Raw genomic sequence first — 14,755 nt, 5'->3', positions numbered from 1 at the left:
TCAGATCAAGCCGTCCCATATGGCTCACCCAAGCAGTCCCAAGTGGTGCACCCAAGCCGTCCCAAGTGGTGCACTTTCAACTAAGTTGCCAAAATGGCGCAGTCATCCACAGAAGCCGCTGACAATTACCATGGCACAGTTTCTCCACTCTATATGTCCAAAGTGACACCTATTCAAAGTGACACATTTCAACAAAAACATCCCAAATGGCATAGTCATTCGTAGAAGCCGCTAACCACCACCATGGCGCAACTCATCTACCCTGCATGTCCAAAGTGACACCTGTCCAAAGTGATGCATTTCAACAAAGCCACCAAAATGACGCAGTCATATGCAGAAGTCGTCGACCATCATCATGGTGTAATTCCTCCACCATACATGTCCAAAGTGACGCGCATTTCAGTCAAAGCGACGCATTTCAGTCAAAGCCACCAAATGGCGCAGTCAGCTGCAGAAGACATCAACCACCATGACACAATTCGCCCGCCAAACATCGATAAAATGGCACTCTATATCAACAAAGCCGCCAAAATGGTGCACATACTCCATCCAAGTCATTCAAAGAACGCAAACCAGATAAGTATTTCTTACTTTCGCGTATACTTTATACTTTGATGACATCTTGCTTAAAAAGAAAAATACCATCAAAGTGGGGGCAAACTGTAGACGCTCAATTTTTGCCCTAAAAAGACTCGATGACGATAGCCTCTTTTGTGATAAAATGAGCTTGAGACATCCAATGAATTTGATTCTCAAACCAATGATTCGAGTTTAAGAAATGTGACCCATCGGGTCATTTTCACGTTTTCAGGGTTCGTATCGTAACATGCTCGAAAACGTGTCTCGGGTATGCACATAATGCGTCCCAATACACTGTCTCATTTTACGTGCCACCTAAGCTGATTTCACGAAAATAGGCACGACTCATTTTATGGCCCACCGGTGGCACTTGCCATCTAAGCCCTAAAAATTAGGGCAACATTCTCCATTTGGCTAAATAAGGCATTGGAAAATATGCTATCGAGAGGAAAATTGGTTGCCTAGCCAAACTTTTGAAATTTCATTTCTCAAAACTCACTTAACCAAAATCTATAAACAAGTTATATAAATTTGTGATAGGGGAGAATAGATTTCTTAAAAGAACTTCAGTGAGTTTTGGAATCAACCTTTCTTGAAAAACAGTAATTAATCAAATAAATCTTAGATTATTGATCAAAGAATAAATTTCATGGGTATCTCTTGTCATTTCAATACAATCTCGAGTTTTTCTTCAAAGTAAAGTAAACTGAGAGTTTAAACCCTTATTCCTCATCTTTTTCTTTTCTTTGGTGACCTAAGTCGTCATTCTTAAGCCTGATTGTAAGGGAACCTGGGATCAACCAAAAGAGGATTGTCTGAATTGAAGTGGCGCACTAAGAGTAGTAGTGGCGCAAGCCACTACGTGTGATATGCGCCACAAGCAGTGGCTCTGTGCCACTTCTTCCCAGACTGCCCCATGATGCTTATTTTCTGAGTTTTCTAATTAGCATAAGGTCTGCACACCACTACGTGTGGCACACGCCACTTCTAGTGGCACACAGACCTTCATTTCAGAATTCCAGAATTCAGAAATGAATAAAACAGTCTTGATTTGGAGTTTCTTTGAGTCTAACATTGAGCAATCTTGTTCTGAATCGCAAAAATGACTCTTAATGGACAAAATAAACATAAAAATAACTAGTAATGAGCAGTAGGGGTGGCCATATTACGGTTTCGGGAACCAGAACCGTCGGTTCGAACCAGTCCAGAACTGTAACCGGAACCGGTGAGAACCAGAACCGGGCCAAACCGGAACCAGAGATTTTCGGTTCGATTCCGGTTCCAAATTTTCTAGAATCGGAACCGGCGGTTCCAGAGAACTGGTCAGAATCGGTCTGGAACCACCGGTTCCCCGGCCGGTTAGAACCGCCGGTTCGAATCGGTTCGAACCGGCTGTTCTAGCCGTTATAAACTGTCCGACCAGTTTTTTTTTTTAATTTTGTTGTGAAATCTCTTAATTACCCCTCCCAACAGCCATAAATGACTACATAACGGCTAGTTTCAAGGGTATTTTTGGAAAAATGAATTTTTGGATTTATTATAAATACCTCATTTTATTTACAAATTCATTACAAAAAAATCTCAACTCTCTCTACTTACTCTCTCTACAATATACTACACTCTACTCTATATTATTCATTTATTCTTCTCTACTCTACAATCTCTCTTATTAAGTTATTATTCTCTCTAATTTTTTTTATTCAATTTTCCAAATTATATCTTATTATCATATAATGGCAAGTGGAGGAAACTCAAATTCGGGTAAGGGCAAGGGAAAGATTGGAGAAACACAATATTCATCTATCCCTACAAACGACATCTATGATATCACTCCCAACCAATTTAATTTTGAGAGATATCCAAATGAAAATTTGGAAATTCCAACTCAAGAATCTGAATTTAATGAGCAATTACAAGAAGAGGAAGAGGAAGAGTAAGAGCAACGAGCACAAATTGTTGCAAGAGCAAGACAAAGTTCCGACATATTCGCCATTCATTTCACGAAAAAATTCAAAGGTGAGAAAATGTACGATGTAATTTGCAATTATTGTGGAAAATCTTATAAATTTAAACAAGCGGGCGGCTATGGATCATTTTGGAAGCATTTGAAGACAAAACATCCAACAAAAGTAGGAGTTGATCGGTCTCAAACACAAATTTCCGGGTACGCATCTTCTAACCTTTCTTTATTTCAATATTCTGAAAAAATACAAAAAGAAGAATTAGCAAAAATGATTTCTATGGAACATTTATCTTTTAGCTTTGGTGAAAAAGTAGGTTTTAATAATTATTGTCAAAAAGCTTTAAATCCTTCTGCTAAAAGAGTACCAAGAAATACTGTAAAACGAACTATTATTTCTTTATATAATAAAAGAAAAAAAGAGTTAGAGCTTTTATTTTCTCAAATGAAAATTTGTGTTTCAATTTGTTGTGATATTTGGAGTGATCATTGGCAAATGCATTCTTATATGGGTATTACATATCATTGGATTGATGATGATTGAAAAATTCAAAAAAGAATTATTGCTTTTCGTATTTTTGATGATAAACATACTGTAAATAATATTTATAGAATAATTGTTTCAATTTTAGATGAATATAAGTTGACAAAAAAAATTTTTTCAATTTCATTTGATAATGCTTTTGCAAATACTAAATCAATTATTGAACTTAAAAAAATTTGTGAACCAAATATTGGTGGAAAATTTTTTCATATAAGATGTGCATGCCATGTTTTAAACTTATGTGTACAAGATGGTTTAAAAATTCTTGAATCTTTTATTTCTCCAATTAAAAAAGCTATTTTATATTTATGGGGACATCTCCAAGTGATGAAAAGTTTGGCTAAATTTTGTAAAGAAAATAATAAAAGACCAAAACGTTTTCCAAGGGATGTCCCAACTCGTTGGAATTCAACATATGAATTACTAAACGAGTCTTTTTCTTATAAAGAATTATTATGCTTTTTTGTTACTAATAATATTGAGGATATTAATTTATATCCACAAAATTGGGAGATTTGTGCAAAAATTTTAGATATTTTAAAAATTTTTAATGATGCTACCTATAAATTTAGTGGGGTTTATTATCCCACATCTCATTTATTTTTACCTATGTGTATTAATATTGTTAGTGCACTCCAAGAATTTGAAAATGATGATTTATTAAAAGATTGTATTTTTTCAATGAAAAAAAAATGGTTATCTTATTTTAAAAATATACCACCCCTTTATCTTGTTGCTATTGTATTTGATCCTAGATGTAAAATTGATGTTTTATGTGATTATTTGACTATTTATTATGAAGTATTAAATCTTGATGTAGAAGATAATATTAATATAAATATAGTAATGTATGAAGTTAAACAAAATATTATGCAATTATATAATGAATTTGTTCAAGTTTCTAGTTCATCTACTTCTACTTCTACTTCTTCTCAATCTAATATTCAACAATTTTCAACACAAAGGGTAAGTGGTGTTGGTGTTGGTGTTGCTCAACAAGTTTTACTACAAAGACAAAAAAGAATAAGGGAATCCAGTTCTTTTTCTGAATTTGATAATTATCTAACCACTTCTTTTGAGTTTGGTGATGATTATGCAGATACTAATTTTCCAATTTTAGATTGGTGGAGTCGTCACGCAAATACTTTTCCAATTCTTTCTTTACTTGCAAAACAAGTTTTACAAGCTCCGGTCTCCACTGTTGCGGTTGAACAAGCTTTTAGTCAAGGAGGAAACATACTTGATGAAACACGATCTCGTATGACACCCGATTCATTAGAAGCACAATCATGCGTAGATGATTGGACCAAGGCCGAACTAAGAGCCCAAGAAAATCCAAAAGAAAATGAAGATTTATATGATTTATACGATGGGTCGTCAATGGAAACATCAACCGGTGGTGCAAATAGCGATTAAGGTAAAAGGGGTCAAATTGGTATAAGGTAAGTAAGAACTACGTGGGCTTTGATTCCTCTAAACCCCAAGAGGATACGTAGGCAACTTAATTTTTTTTTAAAACAAAAAAAAAAGTTTAAGTTCAAGCCCCTTTTTTTTTTTTTAAATTATGTTCAAACTTTTTTAAACAAAAAATAAATTCAGTTGAAAATTTTTTTTCAAAAAAATAATTATGTTCAAGTCTTTAAAAAAATAAATTTAATTGAAGTATTTTTAAATTTTTTAGGTGTATTTTTTAATTTTTTATGTCCAAATAATTTTTTTTTTTTAAACCGGTCTTCAAAATTTAAAATTTAAAATTATGCGATTCACCGAAAAACCGATCGGAACTATCGGTTTTGTAACCGGAACCGGAACCGGACCTTTTCAGTTCGATTCCAGTTCTAGTTTTTCTGGAACCGGAACTGCCGGTTCCAGAATCGTGGCCATGGCTAATGAGCAGTGATGGGTGTATTTATTCATCAATCATGATGAACATCAATAATCTTTAAATTGATGCTTTTAATTTATTGTCTTTTATTTTCAAGCACTTTAAATTCTAGTAGTTTACTTTTTATGCACTTTAATGTTCTTTAATTTTTGTTAATCTAATCCATCTAACTTTAGCTTAAAATATCTTAACATTAACGTTCATCATTTTTATCATTATAAATGAATATGGTTTTTATTTAACTCTTGTAGATGTATATATTCTGTGGTTTTGATTGTTTATGTAAGTTTATTCATTGTTTGTAATTATTAAGCTTGATGTAAAGAACTTTAATGGGTTATATTATTGCATGTTTATAATTAATTATGGGTTGGGTAATTATTTGGGTATTTATAAGGGTATAATGTATTTTAGGAGATTGGTTGTAACTCTTTTCTCCTCCCCCTTCTTTGGATGTTTATTTTATGCTTTTTACATGCAATTATGTGCTAGTTTGACATATTTTCTAAAATTGCATAAAAATGTATTTTACATCTCAATTAAAGTTAATTCTATTATTAATTATTGTGAATTAATGGACAACAAAGGAGACTGGTTTAACCAGACGATTCGAGTGTTTAACACCTTTCCGAAACCGTACCAAACTTCTTTACCCAGTCTCTAGATTAAAACCAAATCAATCAATTCCAAAGAATTGATTAATTCAAGAATTTTTCCTAAAAAGGGTGGCGACTCTAAAATAAAACTCTTATAAAAGTAAAAGACTTTTAATCCGAGAATCAATGAATGAATTTAATAACGAAAACCATTTTTCTGAAATAAAATCAATCAAACCCGTTAAATTTTCCTTTAGCAAAAATAATAACATCTTCACACATTATGAGTTTCAAATTCTAATATGTGCCACATAAGCATTTATGTCTTATAAATTATATATTTATATAGATAGATAGATATATCTTTTACAATTTTTTATTGCCTTCCTTTTTTATAAATATTTATTATTTTTATATGTACAATAAAAAATAACATTTATTACAATGTACAATAATAAAGTAATAAAGCAATACAGCCGTCCACGTAGTTTAAAGTTTAAACCTCTTACAATTCATTTAAAATAAAATATAAATAAGCTAACTCCAGAAGAAAAAAAAAGACATCGTGCAAGTCTTATATTTTGAATTAAGAACTCCTCTCAAACCAACTTAGGATAACAACCTCTTTAATAGGCAGCTTGTTATAATTTGCTTTTTGAAGAAGTAAAACTTTGTTATAGGTAACGTGAATTTTACACCACTTTACTTTACCCTAGCAACACTTTTGTTTGTGAGAGAATGTGATGGTATCCTATAATATACTAGGCATAGCTATCGGTTCATTTTGAACCGGAATCAAACTGTACTGTAGATGAACCGGAACTGGATTGAAACTATCGGTTCAAAATTTTGAACCAGAACAGGCGATTTAAAGGCTGGTTAAGGTTCATGAGAATGTTAAAATCTGAATCTGAACCTGCGATTAACCGGCGGTTCCGGTCCGGTTCAACCGAAAATTTTCTATTTTTATTTTGAAAATGATAATCACTTAGCTTATTTTATACATCTCTAAAAGTCTCAATAATATTTTATTACATGATATACTTTACTTAAGATTTTTTTTTAAATACACTTTACTTTAAAAGTAAAAAATCTAAAAAGTAAATGGTAAAAAAAGAGGGAAATATTTAGTCTAAACTTATAATGTTTTTAACTTTTTTTTTTTTTACCTTTTAAATTATTTACTAAGTTTAACATTCTTTTGAAGCATTTTTCAAAATTTTCTTATAATTTATTTAATTAATAACATTTAAACAAAATAAAATGATAATTTATTTGATTATTTAGTAAAATTAAGTAATTTTACTCTTGTATGAGTATGAGCATTCTAAAATTTATTTTACATAAAATTTACCAATATTTTTTATACTCATATTATTAATTTCGAAAGAAATATGTAACATTAAAATCAATTTAAAAAAAAAAAAAAAAAAAAAAACATACATCGCCGGAAATTATGATTGGAACCGTTGGTTCACTAAAACTGCACCGAAACTGGCCAGAATCAAAATCAGAACAAAATCAACAGTTTAAGAGTTAATTCAGGATCAACGTTTTAAAAATTTTGAATGGACCCGCTTATTATATACATGCAAAGGAGAGAGTAATAAATCGTTAAAAACAAGATAAAGTTGAAATGAGCTATCCACTTATTATCTTATTTATTATCGTGTTTGGCCAGATTCCCGTCATTTGTCAGCGCCCTAATAATTATTGCCTTGATCGCTTACCAAAATGCCGTAAAGAAAGCTGTGCTTTCTGGCTTGACACGTCCTCTGATCAGGTGAATGTTTGGTGCTCGTCAGTCTGAAACAATGGAACTGGAGGAAAATAACAACAGAAACAGGAGGCCGGTGGAATTCCTTACCAAAAAAGCATACAGTCCTCCTTCATGGGCCTCTCATCTCAATCATATACCATCTCATTATTTCTCTCTCGCTCATCTTCCTACTCCTATTCATCTCTGGAATCTTCCTAATCTACCCGATGGAACTGAGCTTTGGTTGAAAGTGAGTATTTAATTTCAAGTTTGTAGTTTCCACTGTAGCCTTTTGTTTTGATAGAGTTTATGTTGATTATAATTATCCATTTAAGCGCGATGATCTCTCGGGCTTGCAATTGAGTGGCAACAAAGCGAGAAAGTTGGAATTCTTGATGGCAGATGCAGTGGCTAATGGCGCTGATTCTGTAATAACTATTGGAGGCATTCAGAGCAACCACTGTCGTGCCACTGCCGTTGCTGCTAAGTACCTTAATCTTGATTGTTATCTAATCCTTTTCACCTCCAAGGTCCACAAACTTCTTTCTTCTCTTTGGGTATGTATTTTAGTTGAGATTTTTCTTATTTTTGTTATTTTTCTTGCATGTGTTGCAGGTTCTTGTGGACCAAGATCCAGGATTGGCCGCCAATCTCTTGGTCGACCGTCTTGTTGGAGCTCATATTCAACTCATTTCGGAAGAAGAATTTACACAAATTGGGCGTGTGGTTTGTCATTGCTTCTTCATTACCAAATTATTCTTCTTAATGCATGCCTTTCATATTTTGTAATTGTAAGTTTTGTTGTTTTCTTTTGCTCCTTTTACTATGTAACTTTTGAAATCTTAGTATCTTAGAATGACAACGACTTTGTACCTTGTTTGGTATTCTGGTTTGTTTGCGTTCTGTTTTTTTCAACTCTACCTTCTAAACCTTTCTTTTTCATTGTACCTCTTAGTAACTCCTTCCGTCCTTTCTTCCCCTTTTTATTAATCTTTTTTTTTTTTTTTCACGTATTCTTCTTTCTCCTTTTCTTTATGCGCACATCCTGGATCCCCACCCAGCCAAACTAAAACAACAAAAGAATGGCTGCAAAACCTTCTTCCGCTCATTCTTCCTCTTTTTTAGTAATCTTTTTTCTCCTTTTCGTTATGCGCATCCTGGATCCTCTTCTCCTGATTTCTTTATCTTTTGTTTTTTTCGGATGCTTTGCTGATTTTGTGCCTATTTTTCAAGAAGAATTCTCTGCCCATCATCATTCTAGCTTTTGTGATTAGTAGATCTCTCATGGTTTCAAGCCTTTTTAACATCTTCAGTTTCTTTTTTGAACCTCAACCAATGCTTGAACCATCGGTTTTGGTCCGGTTCCGGTTCCGGCCAGTTCTGATCATGATTTCCGGGCGATGTATGTTTTTTTTTTTTAAAAAAAAAATCGGTTCTAATGTTGCATTTTTTTTTTAAATATTAATATGAGTTTATAAAATATTGATAAATTTTATTTTAAATAAATTTTAGAACGCTCATACTCATATAAGAATAAAATTAATTAATTTTACAAAATAATTAAATAAATTATCACTTTATTTTATTAAATATTATTAATTAAATAAATTATAAGAAAATTTTGAAAAATGCCTGAAAAGAATATAATTTTAAACTTAAGTAAACAATTTAAAAGGGTAAAAAAAGGTTACAAACAATATAAGTTTAGATTAAATATTTTTCTCTTTTTTTACCATTTTACTTTTTAGATTTTTAACTTTTAAAGTAAAGTGTATTTTAGAAAAAAAAATCTTAAGTAAAGTATATAATGTAGTAAATTATTATTGAGACTTTTAAAAATGTATAAAATATGGTAAGTGATTATCATTTTGAAAATAAAAATAGAAAATTTTCGGTTCGAATCAGACCGGAACCGCTGGTTCAGGGCCAATTCAAGTGTAGATTTTAACATTCACATAAATCTTAACCGGCCCTTAAAACGTTGGTTCCGGTTCAAAATTTTCAACCGACAGTTTTAATTCGATTTCGGTTCATCTACAGTACAGTTCGGTTCCGATTCAAAATGAACCTGTAGCCATACCTAATTAATACTTGCATTTTAAATGTTCTACGCTATGAATGTAATTTTCTTTTATAGAATAAGTTGTTTTGTCTTTTACATCTTCCGTACTCTGAAGTCTAAACTTCAGGCGTGCACCGACACCTACATTCCATTTCTTGCAGCACCTATACTAAATATCAGTAAGATATTTTTTCTAGTTATCTCCATTGCGATTTATCAAGAAGCAAATTGTTGAAAAATAGTGAGATATTTTACACCTAGATGTTCTCTATCTATATGTTGTTTGATGAGAGAACAGAAATCTTCTTACATTTTATAAAGAAGGAATCTTGCTGAAAATATTCTTATCTTGTTTGCAGCAGAACAATGTATAGTTTTTGATAATAAATGTACATTTACCTCTGGAGTTCTCTACCATTTTATTTAAACCGATGCCGCAAAAAATTCAGGTTGTGAATTAAATTAAATTAAATTTTATTTCACAAAATAGCTACTCATTCTATGTTTTAACTGTCAATGTGGCTTCTTACAGGCTTAACTGTCAATGTTTTTAGATATTCATTTAATTAATAGGTTTTTTTTTTTGCTCTTTATTCAAACTTTTGGTATCAGACTCTTACTAATATATTGAAAGAAAAGTTGCTAAAGGAAGGGAAGAAGCCATATGTTATTCCCGCTGGTGGATCAAACACCATAGGAACATGGTGAGTTTAGGTGGATAATATATATCTTCTTTGACATCTTATTTTGAGTTCGCAGCTATGTTTTTGACATCTTAAAAAAATTTGTATTTTATACAAATGTTCGTGAATATATATATTCTTGTTTAAGTAACGAATTTTTATTTTTCTTGAATAATGTCTTAAAAAAAATTTCATGAATTTTCCATGAGGCTTTAATTTTTCTTTTCTGAACCATTCGTATCATATAACTAAATTAAGGTTTAATCATTATTAAAATGTTTAATCATTATCAAAATCTTCTCGGCATTGTGTTGAATATATCGCTAACATGCAAGTTTTCTTTTGCTTTCATAATTGTCTTGTATTGTTGGTACTTTACATGGAAAAATATTCATGAGAAAATTTATTATGAATTTTCGAGCGTAAGACTTTAAAGGATATAGAGGGGAAAACATTATGTTAATTTTCTTTTAAATAGGTTCTTTTTTTAGTTCCGGTAATGCTTTTTCATTCAATTATATTACAAAAATTATGAATTATTCATTCATTCTAGGGGTGTCCAACTATTTGGATCAATTTGCTCAACTCGTCTAGTTTGGTTAATTCGGTTAATTTGGTTTGATGAATCAGAGATTGATTTTGGGTTTAGAAGATAAATTTGGACTTATTCGATGATGGATTATGGTTCGGTTAAAACTTAATCTAAGCCTATTAACCAAATTGATTGAATTAGAAAACAAATATTGGCGTAGATGACTGTAAATGTGTTGATGAGAGCAAATGGAACTAGATTGACCATTAAAATCTCTTTGGTCTCGTTTATGTATGTCTGTTTCCTATTCTTATAGGATCATCTGTAGATTTTTCAGTTGGAATTAAGTTCTCTTTTTTTTTTTTTTTTTTTTTTTTTTTTTTTTTTTTTGTTTAAGAAAAAAAATTGTTGTGTTCTCTTCCTCACTGTACTAATAATACAGTTTTATGTTTGAATTCCAAGCAGGGGTTATATTGAAGCAATCAAGGAAATTGAGCAGCAAGTTCTTGCTAGTAATGAGAGATTAAAATTTGATGATATTGTTGTAGCATGTGGCAGGTTCTTCTCTAATCTCCGTTCCTTTTAGATTTTTATAGCAAACCCTAATTTTTTGAAAAAAAATATTTTTCCTCCCTACTTGTCTCATATCAAGTTTGATCTGTTCCAGTTTTGGTATAACAGTTCAATATTATTATAACAGATGGACATTCCTTTCGCATAAACTTTGTTGATATCCAATTCATGTATGAGTCCTCAGTGTATGCTGAGCTTTGCACTTAAATTACACGTGTTTAGCATTGACAGTCAGTTATCTGATAACAAACATGGCACTCAGGCACTAGAATGTTTAGTGCACAACTATAATCCAGAAAGCAAAAACTAATCTTATGAGTTGCTTGTGAACATAAGATGGAAATTTTTTGTGTTTTGATTTACAGTGGAGGTACAGTTGCTGGTCTGTCGCTGGGATCATGGTTGGGTACTTTGAAGGCAAAAGTATGTCTTCCTTTTTTCCGATTCTCTCAGTCAGTCTCTTACTTTTCAATTTGACTCTTCTTGCATTTTCCTATTTGTAGGTTCATGCGTTCTCTATTTATGATGAGCCTGATTACTTTTACAACTTTGTTCAAGAACTACTCGATGGATTCGGAGCAGGTGTTAACTCACATGAAATTGTGAACATTCAAGATGTGAGTGCTTTATCATATGAAATACTAGTGAATGCATTCCTTTTTTTTATTTATTATTATTATTCCCCTCTTGGCTACGTAAATTGTATGTCAAAAAATACGATAATGTCGGTGTAAGTGCAAATACATTTAGATGCTGCAACTAGAAAAGGAAAATATCCAAAGATAACATCATCAAGCAGATAAAGATATCTATGGAAGCGCTCTTCGCCTTCCACTCTTAAAAAATAAAAAGAATAATCATCAAGTCAATTTCAGTTTTTGATACGTGTAAAACTATCGTGCTGATCTCACACTTTTCATTACAAGTTCTAGGTGGTGTTCATTTGTGGAAAACTCTTTTGTTTTCCATTTTCCATGGAAATGGAAAAGAGAATTAGAGAAAATGGAGATTAGATTCATTTATAATAATCGGAAAATTATTTCCTAATTTGACAAAAAGAAAAAATGTGTTTTTTTTATATATTTTCTATATGGTTTATTGTTTATATTTTTTTATATTATTTATTTTTTATCTTAAATTTTTAATTTTAATTTTTCAAATGTTATACTCTCTCCATTTCATATATATACGGCTGATTTTGACTTTGATGGTCCAGTTGTCAAAATAATCATATGTTATTAATCACATATGGTTAGAATGGTAATTAACCTATTTCAAAATTTTAATTTTTTTAACCTATTTTGTCCTCCTCAAAAATATTGTTAGAGTGATCAATTTAATTGTTATTTCATTTTGTTAAATTTAATATTGTTTTGGTCAATTTAACTGCATTGTCCAATAATCATATTCTTTCCCTCTTACAGGCCAAAGGTCTAGGATATGCAAAGAACACCTCTGACGAGCTTAAGTTTGTCCAGGAAGTTGCTACAGCTACTGGCATTATTCTAGATCCAGTTTACAGGTACAGTAACAAATTCTACCGCAATTCCCAAGTTCTCATGCATGACATTTTTTTAAATCTATTCTGTGATAGCTAGTCAATTGAGACGGTGAATAATCGGTCGTCTCCACAATGTGTGGAATTAGAATAGTTTCTTCCATAGTTAAAAGGGCTGATGTCATCAGATTTAGTCTGGAAAACAAGCATGATTAAAATCTGAAATCTGGGAGTAGGAGTCAACAACTAGACATTTTAATTTCTTGATCTTAAAATTTGAAAATCGTTGAGTTAACAGTTCAATGATGTGATTCTTTTTAGCGGGAAAGCTGCTTATGGAATGATGAAAGACATGGCAGAGAATCCAAGAAAGTGGGAGGGCAGAAAGATTCTCTTCATACACACTGGTGGATTCCTTGGACTTTATGACAAGGTCGACCAGATGTCGTCATTGGTAGAACATTGTGTGCGAATGCATATTGATGAATCTGTTTCAAGGAAAGATGATACTGCAAAAATGTTTTAGAGAAACATCTCTTCTTCATGCTTCAAATATTATATGAAAGTTCTCCTAATTATGGTAGGAACCATTAGGGGGGAAAAAGACGGACATAAAATTAAGACGATAATATTTGAACTTTTTTAAAGGTGAAAATGTATACTGGTTCTTAAACTATTGTCAAATTAAAATTAGAGAGCCTTTATGTCAATAACTCATTTTGAGATTCTTAAATTATGATTTTATTAATATTTTTATTATTGCATTCAAAATAGCTTTTGTTAGATGTTAATTGATCGAGAAAAGATGAAATAGACCTGTTTTAAAAAAAATCTGAAAATTGAAAGATGTAAATCGATCTTTACATTATAGCAAATTATTTATTTTATGTTAGGTTTTGACTATTAATTTAATTTGGCAAAACAATGAATTTTTTTTAGAAAAAATAATTATAGAAAGTAAAAAAAAATAATAATAATAATAAACGAAGAAGGTTTAAATTGCCGTTAAACTTACGCTCAATATATAAAAAGTCTAGATTTCTCATTTTTTTTAATAATTTTATTACCATCTTGGGCATATATAAATTCATAAAAGCCTATATATTATAATATTAGCTTGCTAGATCTATGTGTGCCACATTTTTTTTTTCAACTTAAAAATATATTTTTTATTTTAAAATTTAACGATTAAGAAAGAGAGAAAGGATAAAAATCCTTAAATTTCTAAATCCTCAATATCGAATTCTTGAGCAATGAGTAAGTTCCTGAAGAGGACAATTAACAAAAGAGAAGAAGATAATAAGTTCCAACAATCGTTATTCGAACTCTTCAATAGCTTGAAGTCATAGTGCCTCTCATGCTTAATACGATTATCAAGGAGATTTAGTGGAGGAAGAAGAGGAGGAGGAGAAGGAAAGAGCATTTTGTGGCTTGTTTACTGAAATGGACAATGAGTTTTATTTAGCGAAAGTGGTAGTGCCCCAAGATAAATCTTATGCGGTGCTCCAGGACAAATTTTATGTGTAAGCAGAACAAGTAGAAAACATGAAATGGCGATGGCGATAGAAGGTTTCTTGTGTGCTGATTGCGTTTTGTAGGAGGATTGTGTTTATCCTTCTACTTTTACTAGTACTAGTTTAAATCTGCATAATAATAACGAATATGGTTCAATCAATAGAAGTTCAAGTCATTCAAGTTCTTTTTTTTTTTAATACATGTGTAAGTAAAAGAAGAGGAAGATTGGATTTGAAAAAATAAAATGGAACTGATGGTTGTGATTGTTCTCAAAAAAAATTTTTTTTCCTTCCCCTTTCTTTTTAAATTTTAAATCAATATAATATATGATAATTATATTTCTAGAGCTAAAAGTGTTAATGGCATATCAATATTTTAAGTTTAGACAAAATTATCCTTCCTTTCTAGCTTAAAGAATTATAGGCGTCCCAGTTTCTCGGTGTCCCTACTAGCTTAAAGAATTATTAATTGTAAAGCAAAGAAATTGTAAAGGCTTGCTGGAAGATTATAATACACTTAATTATAATATTTTTAGAAATGAATAAAGTAAATATAAGAAATAAAATAAA

At 31.2% G+C, this 14,755-nt stretch overlaps 1 protein-coding gene across 1 annotated transcript; it reads left to right on the top strand.

The window, feature by feature from the left end:
• The first annotated feature begins 7,243 nt into the window (after nt 1-7,243).
• LOC105647953 (D-cysteine desulfhydrase 1, mitochondrial) lies at nt 7,244-13,430 on the top strand. The gene is made up of 9 exons (XM_089725415.1): nt 7,244-7,573; nt 7,659-7,853; nt 7,939-8,049; nt 9,998-10,089; nt 11,066-11,158; nt 11,539-11,596; nt 11,677-11,790; nt 12,598-12,695; nt 12,993-13,430. The coding sequence occupies exons 1-9, from the start codon at nt 7,352-7,354 to the stop codon at nt 13,195-13,197; spliced, it is 1,188 nt and encodes a 395-aa protein (XP_089581541.1). The 5' UTR covers nt 7,244-7,351; the 3' UTR covers nt 13,198-13,430.
• The last annotated feature ends 1,325 nt before the right edge of the window (nt 13,431-14,755 follow it).

The sequence above is a fragment of the Jatropha curcas genome, chromosome 8 (genome assembly GCF_041381405.1).
Source record: "Jatropha curcas cultivar XTBG-Jc1 chromosome 8, XTBG_Jcur_1.0, whole genome shotgun sequence".
Lineage (NCBI taxonomy): Eukaryota > Viridiplantae > Streptophyta > Magnoliopsida > Malpighiales > Euphorbiaceae > Jatropha > Jatropha curcas.
This window is presented reverse-complemented; position numbering and strand designations above follow the sequence as displayed.